The sequence below is a fragment of the Chlorocebus sabaeus genome, chromosome 21 (assembly GCF_047675955.1).
Source record: "Chlorocebus sabaeus isolate Y175 chromosome 21, mChlSab1.0.hap1, whole genome shotgun sequence".
NCBI classification, from domain to species: Eukaryota; Metazoa; Chordata; class Mammalia; order Primates; family Cercopithecidae; genus Chlorocebus; species Chlorocebus sabaeus.
Genome location: NC_132924.1, coordinates 38,744,955 through 38,760,070, shown reverse-complemented (window position 1 = coordinate 38,760,070; position 15,116 = coordinate 38,744,955). Strand labels below are relative to the sequence as shown.

General features: G+C 37.4%; 1 protein-coding gene and 1 pseudogene across 3 annotated transcripts in view; both read left to right on the top strand.

Annotated features, from left to right (window-relative positions):
- Positions 1–15,116, top strand: part of KLHL7 (kelch like family member 7) — a 69,978-nt gene that overhangs the window by 16,909 nt on the left and 37,953 nt on the right. For 2 of the 3 annotated variants that reach the window (XM_007981891.3, XM_007981892.3), the window contains 3 exons: positions 658–760; positions 1,551–1,644; positions 1,914–2,038. In XM_007981891.3, coding sequence (XP_007980082.1) covers positions 658–760; positions 1,551–1,644; positions 1,914–2,038 — 322 coding nt within the window. Of the gene's footprint in view, positions 1–657; positions 761–1,550; positions 1,645–1,913; positions 2,039–2,627; positions 2,912–15,116 lie in introns of those variants that run through there. The other variant, XM_007981894.3, reaches the window with a different exon arrangement.
- Positions 5,936–6,786, top strand: LOC140709659 (GTP:AMP phosphotransferase AK3, mitochondrial pseudogene; annotated as a pseudogene).

Genomic DNA, 15,116 nt, shown 5'->3' with positions numbered 1-15,116 from the left:
TTAAGCAGCTTATAGTGATACTATTTTGACCTTGGTCAGAAATCACAATTTAAAACTGGCTGCTATCCAGCTTTTATCAGAAGTACATTTGAGAGAAGTGTTATTTAAGAAAAGATTGCTGAAAGGACATTTAGTTCATCTCCTCTCTGTATTCTGAGCTGTTTCTGTTTCAAGTTAGATCTGTGAATGCTACTTTCTTAGGAAATGCAGTGTGTGTTCTCGATTTCACCAAGGATAAATAATGGAAAACAAATCATATAAAAACTAACTGCTGTGTTTGAAAAACTATCAGGGGCACTGCCATGATGTCATTTAATTTCCCCCAGAAAAGCTTACCATGAGAAATGTCTTAGAATCTGTGTCAGAAAAAAAAAAAAAAAAAGACTTCTCAGAAGGGTTAGTAGACTTGTTTCTGATTATGAGGAACGTTTTCTTTCCTCTTGACTGTTGGACAACTCAGTGCAAAATTTTCACACTACATGGCAGCAACTCTGTAAGTCCTTCCTAAACATGTCTTCAAAAGAAATTCTGTGCTGAAAAAAGATTGGCTTTAAATAGAAAATAGAAATAAAGCATTTGGCAAGCACCTTTTTAATATGTATTGCCAAGCTAGGCTAGTGAGCCTCTTTTTATTTTATGTATTTTTTCTTTGATTAGAAAACGTTGTGTGATGTGATCCTCATGGTCCAGGAAAGAAAGATACCTGCTCATCGTGTTGTTCTTGCTGCAGCCAGTCATTTTTTTAACTTAATGTTCACAAGTAAGTATCTTAAGGTAAAACATGCCATTATTTCTTCTATGAGAATGAAGTAAAATCTAAAAGAGAATATGTCATTTTTCTAATTTTTAAAGCAGTTAGGAACTTAAGGCCACAGAACAGTGAAGAGACTGAAAAAGTAGTCAGCTGATAACCAAAGAAAAAAATGTCCTTTCATTAGACATAAAGGCCTGATGCCTTTATAGATGGAGGTATAGCGTCAACTTAAAAGCCCAGGGTTGAGGTGGAGGTTGCAGTGAGCTGAGATCGCGCCACTGCGCTCTAACCTGGGCGCCAGAGCGAGACTCTGTCTCAAAAAAAAAGCCCAGCACTTTCTTTTTAACCTCAGGTGGAAAGACAAAGAAGCAGATAAATTTCATAGTATTTTAGCTGGCAAGTTAAACTTAAAAAAAAAATAGATATAGCATATTGTGCTAGAAAGAACCCTGGATTTGGTGTTGAGAGCTGGGTCCAAGTCCTCCTTCCTCTACTTAGTACTATTTTATGAGCTTGGGAAGAAAACAAAATCTAGTTTTATGTTTCTGTTAATATGGTCTTTAAATTAAAAAAAAGTATACTAATTCACTGTTTTCTTAGCTTAATTTAAGGCACATCTTGTGTGGAGAATTAATTTGCATTTACTATAGGAATGTTGGGCTTGCTGGGGTATTTTCTTCCAGAGAGAACTGTCCTGTTATTTTTCTCCATATTTAACAAGCCCTGGAATGCCATGGTTCCTCAGTCAAACTTGTGGTATTACAGATGCCATTTATGTTTCTTCTCTTCATTGTAGCTAACATGCTTGAATCAAAGTCCTTTGAAGTAGAACTCAAAGATGCTGAACCTGATATTATTGAACAACTTGTGGAATTTGCTTATACTGCTAGGTGAGTTAAGAAGGATTATTTTTATTTTAGAGAAGTAATGTTGGTATCTGCCATGGCAAAGCATTGTTGTAACAAATGGTTGCACTACAAATTCTTCAAAATGAAAAACTGCAAGGATAGAAGAGTTTGAGTATCCTATGCCATACTGATTCAAGGACTGAAAGTTTAATTTTGTGTTTAATTTCAAGGGCTATTAGGATACATTCTATAGTAACATTTAAATAATAAAAAATCATGGGTAACTAATATTCCCTCTAACTTATTTGCAGAATTTCCGTGAATAGCAACAATGTTCAGTCTTTGTTGGATGCAGCAAACCAATATCAGATTGAACCTGTGAAGAAAATGTGTGTTGATTTTTTGAAAGAACAAGTTGATGCTTCAAATTGCCTTGGTAAGAAATACCAGATTCCTGTTGTGTTTTTTTTTGTTTGTTTTATCCTCAATTTGTAATTTAATTTTTTTAAAAGGCTGATTATAAGTATCCTCATTCAACCTTAAAGACATTGTCCACTAGAACATTTTCTAGTAATAAAATTTAAGAGGGGCTTAGAGCGATGCATATTAGCCTGGGCAGCAGCAAGCTTATTAAATATTATATCAACATTTTCTAAAAATGGCATTTATAATGGTTTTTCATGGATCGAGGACAAGGAATAAGGATTGCATGTGGTGATAGTAACATGATTATGAATGTTTCCTTTTATTTAAGCACTTATGATATGCTAAAGTCTGTCACAGATAAGGCAACTTATAGTTAGGTAACTTGCCTGAGGTCACATAGCTAGTATATGAAGGAGCTGGCATTGGAACTCAAGTAATCTAATTCTTAGCTACTACACCTTGCTGCCTCCCCACGTTGTCAAAATGGTGTTTTATACTAGAAAATATAACCTTAGTCTATAAATTAAGATACTAACTGAGGGACTGCTATAGCCATTCATTTTGAAGCTATTAATAAAGTATTTTCTATTTTGTGATAGGAGAAGCACAAAAAGTTGATCAGAGCCTTCCAGAGTGTGGTATGCTTTTGGCTGTGTGATGATCCTTAGTGGCACATGAATGAACGTCCAGATGTTTGTGCAGTAGCCCACCCTTATCTGCAGGATACGTTCCAAGACCCCCAGTGAATGCCTGAAACTGCAGATAGTACTGAATCCTATATATACTGTGTTTTTTTCTATGATACATACATGCCTATGATGTTTAATTTCTAAACTAGACAGTAAAAAATTAACAATAGTAAAATAGAACAACTTTAACAATATGCCAGCATCACTACTCTTATATTTTGGGGCCATTATTAAGTAAAATAAGGGTTACTTGAACAGAGCACTGCAGTACTAGGGTAGTCCACTTCATAACCAGGACTTTTACTTAAGTGACAGACAGGCAGGTAGGTTAAACAGCATGGATATGCTGGTCAAAGGGATGATTTCTGTCCCAGGCAGGATGGAGCAGGGTGATGTGAGATTTCATCACACAACTCAGAACAGCATACAATTTCAAACGTATGAATTGTTTATTTCTGGAATTTTCCATTTAATGTTTTTGAATGACAGAAAGCAAAACCATGGATAAGAGGGACTACTCTAATTCCATTTTCCTTCCCTTGCTGTGATTCAGAAGCTTTAAAGAAAGGGAAGAGCGCTGGGATAGGAGTGCTAGGAAAGCAGGGAGGAAAGAAAAGTAGAATGAAGGAAAGTATAAAGAGGGGTCAGAGATTCAAGTCAGTGCTAAGGTATTTGACCCAGGGGAAAAGAAGAGGAGTGCTAATGACAAGAACTCGAAGACTGAGGCAAAGGGCTCCTGGAGATGCTTCAGAATTTTGGCAAGCCTCCTCTGTCTCTACTTTTTCTAGGCTTTCCTCCTTCTGGACACTTTAGTACTCCTTCCTGCATACCCCCTCAGTGTGAGCACAGAGAGAGAGATCTTGGAAGGCAGGTAGGAAAGAAGCAGAATAAATTTCAGGAGGGAGTAAAAGCCAGGTGAAGGGAGTAAAAATGAGACTTAGTCTAATATCCAGAAAAGGAATTGGACTAGATGGAGCAGGAAGAGAAACAGCTATGCAGGTGAATATATTGATGGAATTTTTAAAAGGTAGCCATGGGTCTATGTATTGAAAAGATCCCCATGTTAGGAAATAAAAGGCCAATCTCTAATCCTAGGTATACAGCAGAGACACTCTGGCATGAGTTCTTCCATCTCTTTGGGCCATAGTTGGGGCTTCACTCATCAATAAGATTTATATTCCTAAGATTTCAGCTTACTTCCATTATATAAATAATTATCTTCAGACAATGTACTATAAAAAGAGAATTACCTTAATTAAGTTTTTCGAAGATGATGGCTTGTGTATGTTTCTATAACTCTCTTGCACTCTAAATTTCCTCCTGGGGTGATTCAACTACAAAGAAGAATGGCTGAAATATAGGTAGGTAGTAGATGTGGTGGTGCAAAGCATAGTGTGAAACTTGGAGTTAGTCTGTGCTAAGCACATCTTAGGCTTTGGGCTTCTGAGGATACCCTCAGTTTTGCCTCTGGATACCTTCTATCCTCATTGTTCACAAAGCTGGGAGGAAGGACAGCCCAGCAACCTAGAAAGTAGCCTGAATCCTGGCTAAGCTTGTAGCAAAGACAGTGGCCCAGCCAGGTGAGCCAACTGCCATAGCCCAGTAACTGGTGAAACTGCTTCTGCTTGCTTTCTGTTTAGCTCTGAGCATGGCTCTCAATGTCAGCTGATTGGAGAATTCCTATCATAGTTTTCACCACCTGTCAATTCTCTGCTGCCCAGAAAGTGGCCAACAATCGGGCTTCCACAAATGCTAAAGGGACCGGTGGCAGCTGATGGAATCGGGCAAAGATCATATAAAAAATTAAACCCAGTATCAGCCTGGCCAACACGGTGAAATCCCATCTCTACCAAAAAAATACAAAAATTAGCCGAGCGCAGGCGTGGTGGCACACACCTGTAGTCCCAGCTGCTCCGGAGGCTGAGGCGGGAAAATCGTTTGAACCAAGAGGCGGAGGTTGCAGTGAGCCAAAATCATGCCACTGCACTCCAGCTGCATGACAGAGTGAGACCCTGTCTCAAAAAAAAAAAAAAAAAAGAGAGAGAGAGAGAGAAACCCAGTAGTTTGAGGAACAGAAAACCAAGCTAAACAGCCAAAATGAATGGCTCCTGTAAGGCAAATTTAATGTAAGAAATAGTGGTGATGGCGCGCCTATAGTCCAAGCCACTCCGGAGGCTGAGGCGGGAAAAACCACTTGAACTGGGAGGCGGAGGTTGTAGTGAATGAGCCGAGATTGCACCACTGCACTCTAGCCTGGACTACAGAGTGAGACTCTGTCTCAAGAAAAAAAAAAGAAAAAGAAGCGAACTTAAAAACGTGATATGTAAAAATATGGTTTTACAGTTTTTTGACATTCAATTGTATTGAAAAATGGAATGGATACTCTTAAAAATCAACCCGAAGAAGATCAAACAGCAAGTTGCCTCATGATGCAAAACAAAAATGCAAAGGAAGCCACTAGTGAGAAGATAAAAGAAAGGAAAGGAAAATACAGGAACTGCAGTGTGAGGTAGGAGTTCCAGAAGGAACAGATGGAGAAAGCAATAATCGAATAAGACGACAACTTCTTTGGGTTTAAAAAAAAAAAAAAAGAAAAATCTCTCGGACTAAGTTATACTGAGTGCTAAACCTGATCAATGAACTAAGATATTCCTCCCTCAGATATATTCTAGTGATATTTTTCACCTTCAGAGATCAAAAAAGAGCTTACATTTGGGGTGATAAAAGTATTCTGGAACTAGATAGTGGTGACTGTGGTACAACATTGTGAATGTAGTAAATGTCACGGTAAGTTTTATGTGTATTTTACTACAATAAAAAAAAAAAGTGACCCTACGGCTAGCAGGTCCCAAAAGAAACTCCCGCAACCGTTAGCAGTCACTCCCCATTCTTCCTCTGGCAGCTCTGGCAACCATGAATCTGCTTTCTGCCCCTATAAATTTGCCTATTCTGAGTGTTTCATATAAACTGAATCATACCAAAGATGGCCCTTTGTGTCTGGCCTCTTTGAGCACAGTGTTTTTAGGGTTCATCCATATTGTAGCATTTATCAGTACTTCCTTTCTTTTTATGGCTAAATAATATTCCATTGCATGGATATACCAAAATATGTTTATCCATTTAATGATTGGTGAATGCTTGAATTGTTTCCAAGCCAGCACATTTTATAGAGAAAAAGGAAAGCGCTGGTTAACTTGAACCAAAAAAAAAAAAAAGTGCTTTCTGCCATCTGGGACCTTGGCTGTGGATCAGGTGAGTGCACAGGTCAGACCAAAACCCTACGGTTGGCATGGCTTGGGCCTCTGTCCATGGTTGCAGGGGCATCTCCACAGCTACTGCATGCAGTGATCATGGGGACCCCAGCCCTGGGCTTAGGCAAGGGTGCCGTGCTGTTGTACATCACCAAACACTTCAAGCTGAGGCACCTCTCCAGCAGGGACTGCTCCAGGACAACATGCTACAGGGCACAGAAATTGGTATGTTAGCCAAGGCTTTTCTTGACCAAGGGAAACTCATTCCAAATGATGTTACGACTCGGCTGAGGCCCTTCACGAACTGAAAAATCTCACCTAATGTAGCTGGTTGTCCAAGGACACTGCCATAGGCAGAAGCCCTAGATGAGCTTATCAGATAGACACAATGATTAACTCGTATGTGCCCTTTGAGGGCATTTAAACAACACTTCACTGCCTGCTATTCAGCCAGCCAGTGGCGGAGTCTGCTACATTGAATTCAACCCTCCCCAAACTGTGGGCATTGCTGATCTGACTGGGAGGCCTCTCATTCAGCCTGAGGATGATGGACCAGAGACACAGTTATCAAGAGACTGAAAATTTATGGAGCCAGTCCCAGAATTTACCAGAAAAAAAGGATGTTGGAAACACTCTCCAGAGCAGAATCCAACAAGATTTAACACTATGTTTATGCTTTCCTACAAACTAAAGTTCCACAAATAAATCAGAAAGCCCCAGTTACTCCATGAGGAGAAATGATTATAACTAGTAAGATGAGCAGAACCTCCTTATCCTTGGATTTAGAAGCTCCTTTTCCTAAGAATGGAGGATATATAAATAAGAATGTATGCATGTATAAGAATGTATGCATGTATAAATTCTTTGAAAATTATATTATTTCTACAGATTTTATTCTGGATACTAATGATGTGCCAAATGAATCAGGTACTGATTCATCTTTTGAAATCATGTAATGTGTTTTATCTAGTTATCTTCTAGCAGTGTGCAATTCAAAAACATCAGCAGTGTCTAAACTTTTAAAACATCTGTTAGAGCAAAATTAAAAGAGCAATTAGTAGTCTTTTTTCTTCAGTAAGAGTAAGTGGTTGATAAAATTTTCATATTTTTCTGGAAAAGTTTTTAAAAGTTACATGTCATTTGGGGAAAATATCTCAAAAGTTTTTGCATAGAGATATTTCTAGCCCTGTGGAACATGGATTTGTGAGACATCATGTCTATAAAATTCCAGAAAACCAGCAACTGGATTTAGAGATCTGTTGCAAGATGCAAATTCACTGCTGCCTTTACACCAAGACATTTATAAGCTAACCATATTGCTATATTTATTTTGTTGTTAAACATATCTTCAGTTTACTCAGAATTTTCAATTTGCTATACAATTATCAATTAGCATATGGGAATATATTACTTTAAGATGACTTGTTTTCTTTTGAAAATACATATGTGCTGAGGGATATGATTTATGTCAGAAATTGACATTGTAAGTTCTTGGATAAGTTCTTGCACCACAGTGGAATGAATTTTCAATGGAAAATGTAATTTAAAGACTTATTTTTTCATCTGTTACTCAGGTTTAGTAATGTATGTTTTAAGATCTACTTGCCAGTTTCTTTTCGATCAAACATGATCTGCCTTGAATAACAACATCTGGTACCAAGAAAAAGAAAAAAGATTAAGGGTAAACTTGGCCTGGCGCAGTGGCTCAAACCTGTAATCCCAGCACTTTGGGAGGCCAAGACGGGCGGATCACGAGGTCAGGAGATCAAGACCATCCTGGCTAACACGGTGACCATCCTGGCTAACCCCGTCTCTACTAAAAAATACAAAAAAAAAACTAGCTGGGTGAGGTGGTGGGCGGCTGTAGTCCCAGCTACTTGGGAGGCTGACGCAGGAGAATGGCATAAACCCGGGAGGCGGAGCTTGCAGTGAGCTGAGATCCGGCCACTGCACTCCAGCCTGGGCAACAGAGCGAGACTCCGTCTCAAAAAAAAAAAAAAAAAAAAAAAAAAAAAAGAGTAAACCTATGACACTATGTAAAGTGAACATACTTTGTTGTTAGGAAATAGAAATAATAGATCAGGCAAGTCTGGGGAGTATTCCCTTTGCATAAGTAACAAACATGATTAGTAAACAGGTATAGCAACAAAAAGAATTTACATAATGGTTAACAGGGATCAGGAACGTGACTTTCCTGAAAGAGTTATTTATTTCTGATGACATTGATACCTGGTAGTGTTCACTGCCACCCTATCTTAAGGGGAAAGAATTCTGCTGGTGAATGTCATCTGAGCAACCGTTTAAAAATTTGAATCATTTTAGATTCCTTAGTGGGGCAACAAGGATGCATGCTTATGTACTGTGACTTGGTAGGAGAAGCAGGCCAATATGAGAGGTGGAGATAAAACTCGACTGTCTTCCATGGCATATTTACTTTTACTTGATGCTAAATCAAATGAAACAAGCCCTTGTATAGCTGTTATTAACTGCCTTTGAAAATTTGGCTTTTTTTCCCCAGGAACTTGAAACAAAAATGCCAATAAATGGTTCTTGTGTATTTTGGTGGAAAAAACCTTATTTTCCTTTTCTTTTGATTGAAAAAAAATTATTGTTGATCTTTGAAAATGAATCAAGGCTTTTAAAGAGGATTATAGTAGACATTTCATTCTTTATAAAACTTTCTTTAATGCCTATTTTTTGTGTGTTTGTGTTTTTATTTTTGTGGGTACATGGTATATTTCTAGAGTATATAAAATGTTTTGATACAGGCATGCAATGTGAGATAAGCACATCATGGGGAATGGGGTATCCATCCCCTCAAGGATTTATCCTTTGAGTAACAAACAATCCAATTACACTCTAAGTTATTTTAAAGTGTACAATTAAGTATTAACTATAGTCACCCTGTTGTGCTATCAAATAATAGGTCTTATTTATTTATTTTTTTATTTTTTTGTTACCCATTAATCCTCCCCTCATTCTCCCAACTACCATTCCAGGCCTCTGGTAACCATCTCTCTACTCTCTATGTCCATGAGTTCAACTGTTTTGATTTTTAGATCTCACAAATAAATGAGAATATGTGATGTTTGTCTTTCTGTGCCTGGCTTATTTCACTTAACATAATTATCTCTGGTTCCATCCATGCTGTTGCAAATGACTAGATCTCATTCTTTTTTATGGCTGAGTAGTACTCCATTGTGTATATATACCATAGTTTCTTTATCCATTCATCTGTTGAATGGACACTTACGTTGCTTCCAAATCTTGCTATTGTAGACAACGCTGCAGCAAACATAAGAATGCAGATATCTCTTTGATATACTGATTTCCTTTCTTTTGGGTATATACCCAGAAGTGGGATTGCTGGATCACATGTTAGCTCAATTTTTAGTTTTTTGAGAAATCTCCAAGCTATTCTCCATAGTGGTTGTACTAATTTACATTCCCGCCAACAGTGTACGAGGGTTCCCTTTTCTCCACATCCTTGCCATCATTTGTTATTAACTATCTTTTGGATATAAGCCATTTTAACTGGGCGAGATGATAACTCATTATAGTTTTGATTTGCATTTTTCTGATGATCAAAGATGTTGAATACCTTTTCGTAAGTCTGTTTGCCGTTTGTATGTCTTTGAGAAATATCTATTCAAATCTTTTGCCCATTTTTTCATTGGCTTTGTTTGATTTTTTTCCTATAGAGCTCCTTATGTATTCTGGTTATTAATCCTTTGTCAGATGAGTAGTTTGCAGATATTTTCTCCCGTTCTATAGGTTGTCTCTTCACTTTGTTGATTGTATCCTTTGCTGTGCAGAAGCTTTTTAACTTGACGTGACTCTATTTATCCATCTTTGTTTTGGTTGCCTATGCTTATGGGGTATTGCTCAAGAAATCTTTGCCCAGACCAGTGTACTGGGGATTTGTCCCCAGTGTTTTCTTGTTGTCATTTTATAGCTTGAGGTCTTAGATTTAAGTCTTTAATTTGTTTTGATTTGATTTTTGCATATGATGAGAGATAGGGGTCTAGTTTCATTCTTCTGCATATGGATATCCAGTTTTCCCAGCACCACTTATTGAAGAGACTGTCTTTTCCCCAGTGTGTATTCCTGGCACCTTTGTTGAAAATGAGTTCACTGTCAGTGTGTTGATTTGTTTCTGAGTTCTCTGTTCTGTTCCATTGGTCTGTGTGTCTGTTTTTATGCCAGTACATGCTGTTTCGGTTACTATAGCTGTGTGGTATAATATGAAGTTGGGTAATGTGATTTCTCCAGTTTCATTCTTTTTGCTTAGTGTAGCTTTGGCTATTCTGGGTCTTTTGTGGTACCATATAAATTTTAGGATTTTTTTTCTACTTCTGTGAAGAATGCCATTGGTATTTCGATAGGGATTACATTGAATCTATAGATTGCTATGGGAAGTATGGACATTTTAGCAATGTTAATTCTTCCAATCCATAAACATGGACTATTTTCCCACTTTTTGGTGTCTTCTTCAATTTCTTTTATCAGTGTTTTATAGTTTTCATTATAAAGATCTTTCACTTCTCTGGTTAATTCCTAGTTATTTAATTGTATGTGTGGCTATTGTAAATGGGGCTACTTATTTTATTTTATTTATTTTATTTTATTTATTTATTTATTTATTTTGAGACAGAGTTTCTCTCTGTCACCCAAGCTGGAATGCAGTGGCACAACCTTGGCTCACTGCGGTCTCCACCTCCTGGGTTCAAGCGATTCTCCCACTTCAGCCTCCCAAGTAGTTGGGACTACAGGTGCATTCCACCACACCCGACTAATTTTTTTGTATTTTTAGTAGAAACAGATTTTCGCCACGTTGGCCAGGCTGTTCTCAAACTCCTGACCTCAGGTGATCCGCCCGCCTCGGCCTCCCAAAGTGCTGGGATTACAGGCATGAGCCACCACGACCGGCCCTCTTATTTCTTTTTCACATTGTTCACTGTTGGTATATAGTAATGCTACTAATTTTTGTATGTTGATTTTGTATCCTGCAACTTTACTGAATTTATCCATTCTAATACTTTTCTTGTGGATTCTTTCAGTTTCTCCAAATATAAGATCATATTGTCTACAAACAAGGATAATTTTATTTCTTCCTTTCCGGTTTGGCTGCCCCTCATATCATTCTCTTGTCTGATTGCTCTAGCTAGGACTTCCAGTACTACGTCGAGTAACAGTGGTGAAAGTGAACATCCTGGTTGTGTTCCGGATCTTAGAGGACAGGCTTTCAGTTTTTCCTCATTTAATATGATACTAGCTGTGGGTCTGTTGTATATGGCTTTTATTATGTTGAGGTATGTTCCTTCTATCCCCAGTTTTTTTTTTTAGGGTTTTTGTCATGAAAGGATGTTGAATTTTTTTAAATGCTTTTTCAGCATTGACTGAAATTTTCATATGGTTTTTATCCTTCATTTTATTGATATGCTGTATCACATTGATTCGTGTATGTTGAACCATCATTTGCATTCCAGGGATAAATCCCACTTGGTCATGATGAATTATATTTTTAATGTGTTGTTGAATTTGGTTTGCTAATATTTTGTTGAGGATTTTTGCATCAATGTTCATCAGAGATATTGGTGCCTGTAGTTTTCTTTTTTTTTTTTTTGATGTGTCTTTGTCTGGTTTTGGTATGAGGGTAATGCTGGCCTCATCAAATGAGTTTGGAAGTATTGCCCCCTCCTCTGTTATTTTTTGTTGTTGTTGTTGTTGAATAGTTTGAGTAGGATTGGTGTTAGTTCCTCCTTAAATATTTGGTAGAATTCATCAGTGAAGCCATCAGGTCCCAGGCTTTTTTTTACTGGGAGACTTTTTATTATAGCTTCAACCTCATTCCTTGTTATTGATATGTTCACGTTTTGTATTACTTCCTGATTCAATCTTGGTAGGTTGTATGTATCTAGAAATTTGTTCATTTCCTTCTAAATTTTCCAATTTATAGGCATATAGTAATAGTTGCTCATAGTAACCATTAATGATCCTTTGAATTTCTGTATTATCAGTTGTAGTATCTCCTTTTTCATTTCTGATTTTATTTATTTGGATCTTCTCTCTCTTTTTCTTAGTCTAATTAAAGGTTTGTTCATTTTGTTTTAACTTTTCAAAAACCCAACTTTTTGTTTCATTGATCTTTTGTATTTTTTTCATTTCAGTTTTATTTTTTCTTTGATCTTTATTATTTCTCCTACTAATTTTGGATTTGATTTGCTCTTGCTTTTCTAGTTCTTGAAGATACATCATTAGATTGTTCATTTAAGATTTTTCCTCTCTTGATGTAGGCACTTATAGCTATAAATTCCCTCTTAGTACTGCTTTTGCTGTGTCCCGTAGGTTAGGGGATATTATCATCATTTGTTACCATTTGTTTCAAGAAATTTTTCAGTTTCCTTTTCAATGTCTTCAGTGGTCCACTGGTCATTCAGGAGCATATTGTATAATTTCCATGTGTTTGTATAGTTTCCAAAATTCCTCTTGTTATTAATATCTAGTTTTATTCCATTGTGGTCAGGGGAGATGCTTCATACTATTAAGTTTTTTTTTTTTTTTAATGTTTTAAGGCTTGTTTTGTGACCTAGCGTATTGTCTATCCTTGAGAATGATCCACATGCTGAGGAAAAGGATGTGTATTCTATAGCTCTTAGATGAAATATTCTATAAATATCTGTTAGATCCATTTGTTCTATAGTGCAGATTAAGTCTGCTGTTTGTTGATTTTCTGTCTGGAAGATCTTTCCAGTGCTGAAAGTGGGGTGTTGAAGTCTCCAGCTATATCATGCCCTTATTTGAATGATACATGCTTTCTAAAAATGTTGTGACTTGCTAAACATGTATTATCACTAGGCTATCAGGCATACATTAGTCTTTATTAGAATAAAACAAAATTTCATAACTGTGGCGGTTTGTCTTTGGTCCTTCACAGAGCCTACTCCATCCCACCTTCCTTTCTGCTGCCCTGATGTTTCCCTGGCTTCTGAATGAGTGACTGTGTAATAATAAGTTGATCTTAAAACAGTAAAAAAGAACAAGTATCAATATAAAAAAATTTACAGCCTTTCAAAGAGAAGCAGTATAGTATATTACAAAAAATAACCATAAATTCTTTCCTTCCATTTATGTACACCCTTTTGCAATGTCACTTGGTAGCTCCTCCCATCAAGAGACAGAGTCTGTTTTCCTCCCTTGTAATCTGTGACCATGTGATTTGCTATAGCCTGTGGGACATTAGCAAAGGAGATGTTAGCAGAGGATAGAAAAATGCTTATGCTTTGGGATTTGCTCTCCATTTGCTCTCCATTGTTGCTGGGAACTCTTCTGCTGTCATGAAAAGGCTAGAGACCATATGGCAGAGATGAACTATCCCAGCTGGTGTTTATAACAAGTTACTCAGAAAAGAAAGAGAATCAGAATGCCATTACTTGTTTATCTGCAACGCAAAATTAGAACATAATATCACAAGGTTGCAAATGAGAGGGAGAGAAAATTGCATTTCAAGGCATCATTCATTTGGATATTGCAAGAAAACAATCACATGTATCCCTTCTGAGAAAAGTATTGGAAGAAGTACTAAAGCTAGCTAAGTGAGAGAGAGAAAGAGCTCAAGATAAAGATGTACTGGTTAGCTTTCTTACTTGCAAGCAAAATAAACCAAATGTTGCTGCTTTACACAGAAAGAGAATTTATGGAATGGCTAGTGAGTAACTCATAGCATTGCCCAGAAATCTCAAGTCAGATTTTAGAAACAATAAGGATTTGAATAATACAAACTTGTTCAGCTAGATAACACAGAATGTTTTACTTAGTCATCAGAGAACACAGATTGTTTTCAGATACCCTTGGAGTATTTACAAGTACTGATCACCAGCCACAGAAAAGCTGGAGCACCTAAAAAAGAGGAGACACAGGCCACATCCCCTGATTATAGTGCAGTAAAACTAGAAATTAACTATGGAAGGACAACTCTTCTCTCCTGCCCCATTCTGAACACTTGAAAATTTAACCGAAGAATTATTTAGAAAATTATTTTTTAGAGATACTAAAGGTAAACTTATAGGCTATATAGAAACATGGCAATAAGCACACAATAAACTGAAATCTTTAGAATATAACCAAAGTATTTCTTAGAAGAAAATTTGTAGTCTTAAATTTTTTCCAAATAAATGTATTTATTTTTATTCTTTCTTGACTTATGTATCCTATTCAGAGAGGTAGAGAAAAATAATTTGTAAACACCTAATGAAAGTAGAAAAAAATATGATTTAAAATATAAATTAGGCCAGGCGCAGTGTCTCACACCTGTTATCCCAGCGCTTTGGGAGGCCGAGGTGGGTGGATCACCTGAAGTCAGGAGTTCGAAACCAGTCTGGCCAACATGGTGAAACCGCATCTCTACTAAAAATACAAAAATTAACCAGGCATGGTGGTTTGTGCCTGTATTCCCAGCTATGCAGGAGGCTGAGGCAGGAGAATCATTTGAACTCCAGAGGGGGAGGTTGCAGTGAGCCAAGATTGCGCCATTGCACTCCAGCCTAAGCGACAGAGTGAGTGAGACTACATCTCAAAAAAAGAAAAGAAAATATAAAGTAATAAAGTAGAGAAATAAAACTAATAGACTATAGACTTAGTCAGAAAAACTAAAGCTAAGTATTTCAAAATACGGTACAAAATAGCCTCGGACTTAACAAGTCTTATCAAGAAAAGATCAAAGAACAGCATCAGGAATTAGAACTATAGATATGAAAGCAAAAGACAGTGACCAAAATTGTCTCTTTTTTTTTTTTTTTTGACAGTCTCACTCTGTCGCCCAGGCTGGAGTGCAGTGGTGTGATCTCATCTCACTGCAACCTTCGCCTCCCTGGTTCAAGTGATCCTCCTGCCTCAGCCTCCTGAGTAGCTGGGATTACAAGCACCTACCAGCATGCCCGGCTAATTTTTGTATTTTGGGCAGAGATAGGGTTTCACCATGTTGGCCAGGCTGGTCTCGAACTCCTGACCTCAAGTGAGCTGCCCACCTCATCTTCCTAAATTGCTGGGATTACAGGCATGAGCCACCATGCCTGGACAGATTTTATGCTTTTTAAGACAATTTTGGGCCAGGCACAGTGACTCCTAAAATGCTGGGATTACAGGCATG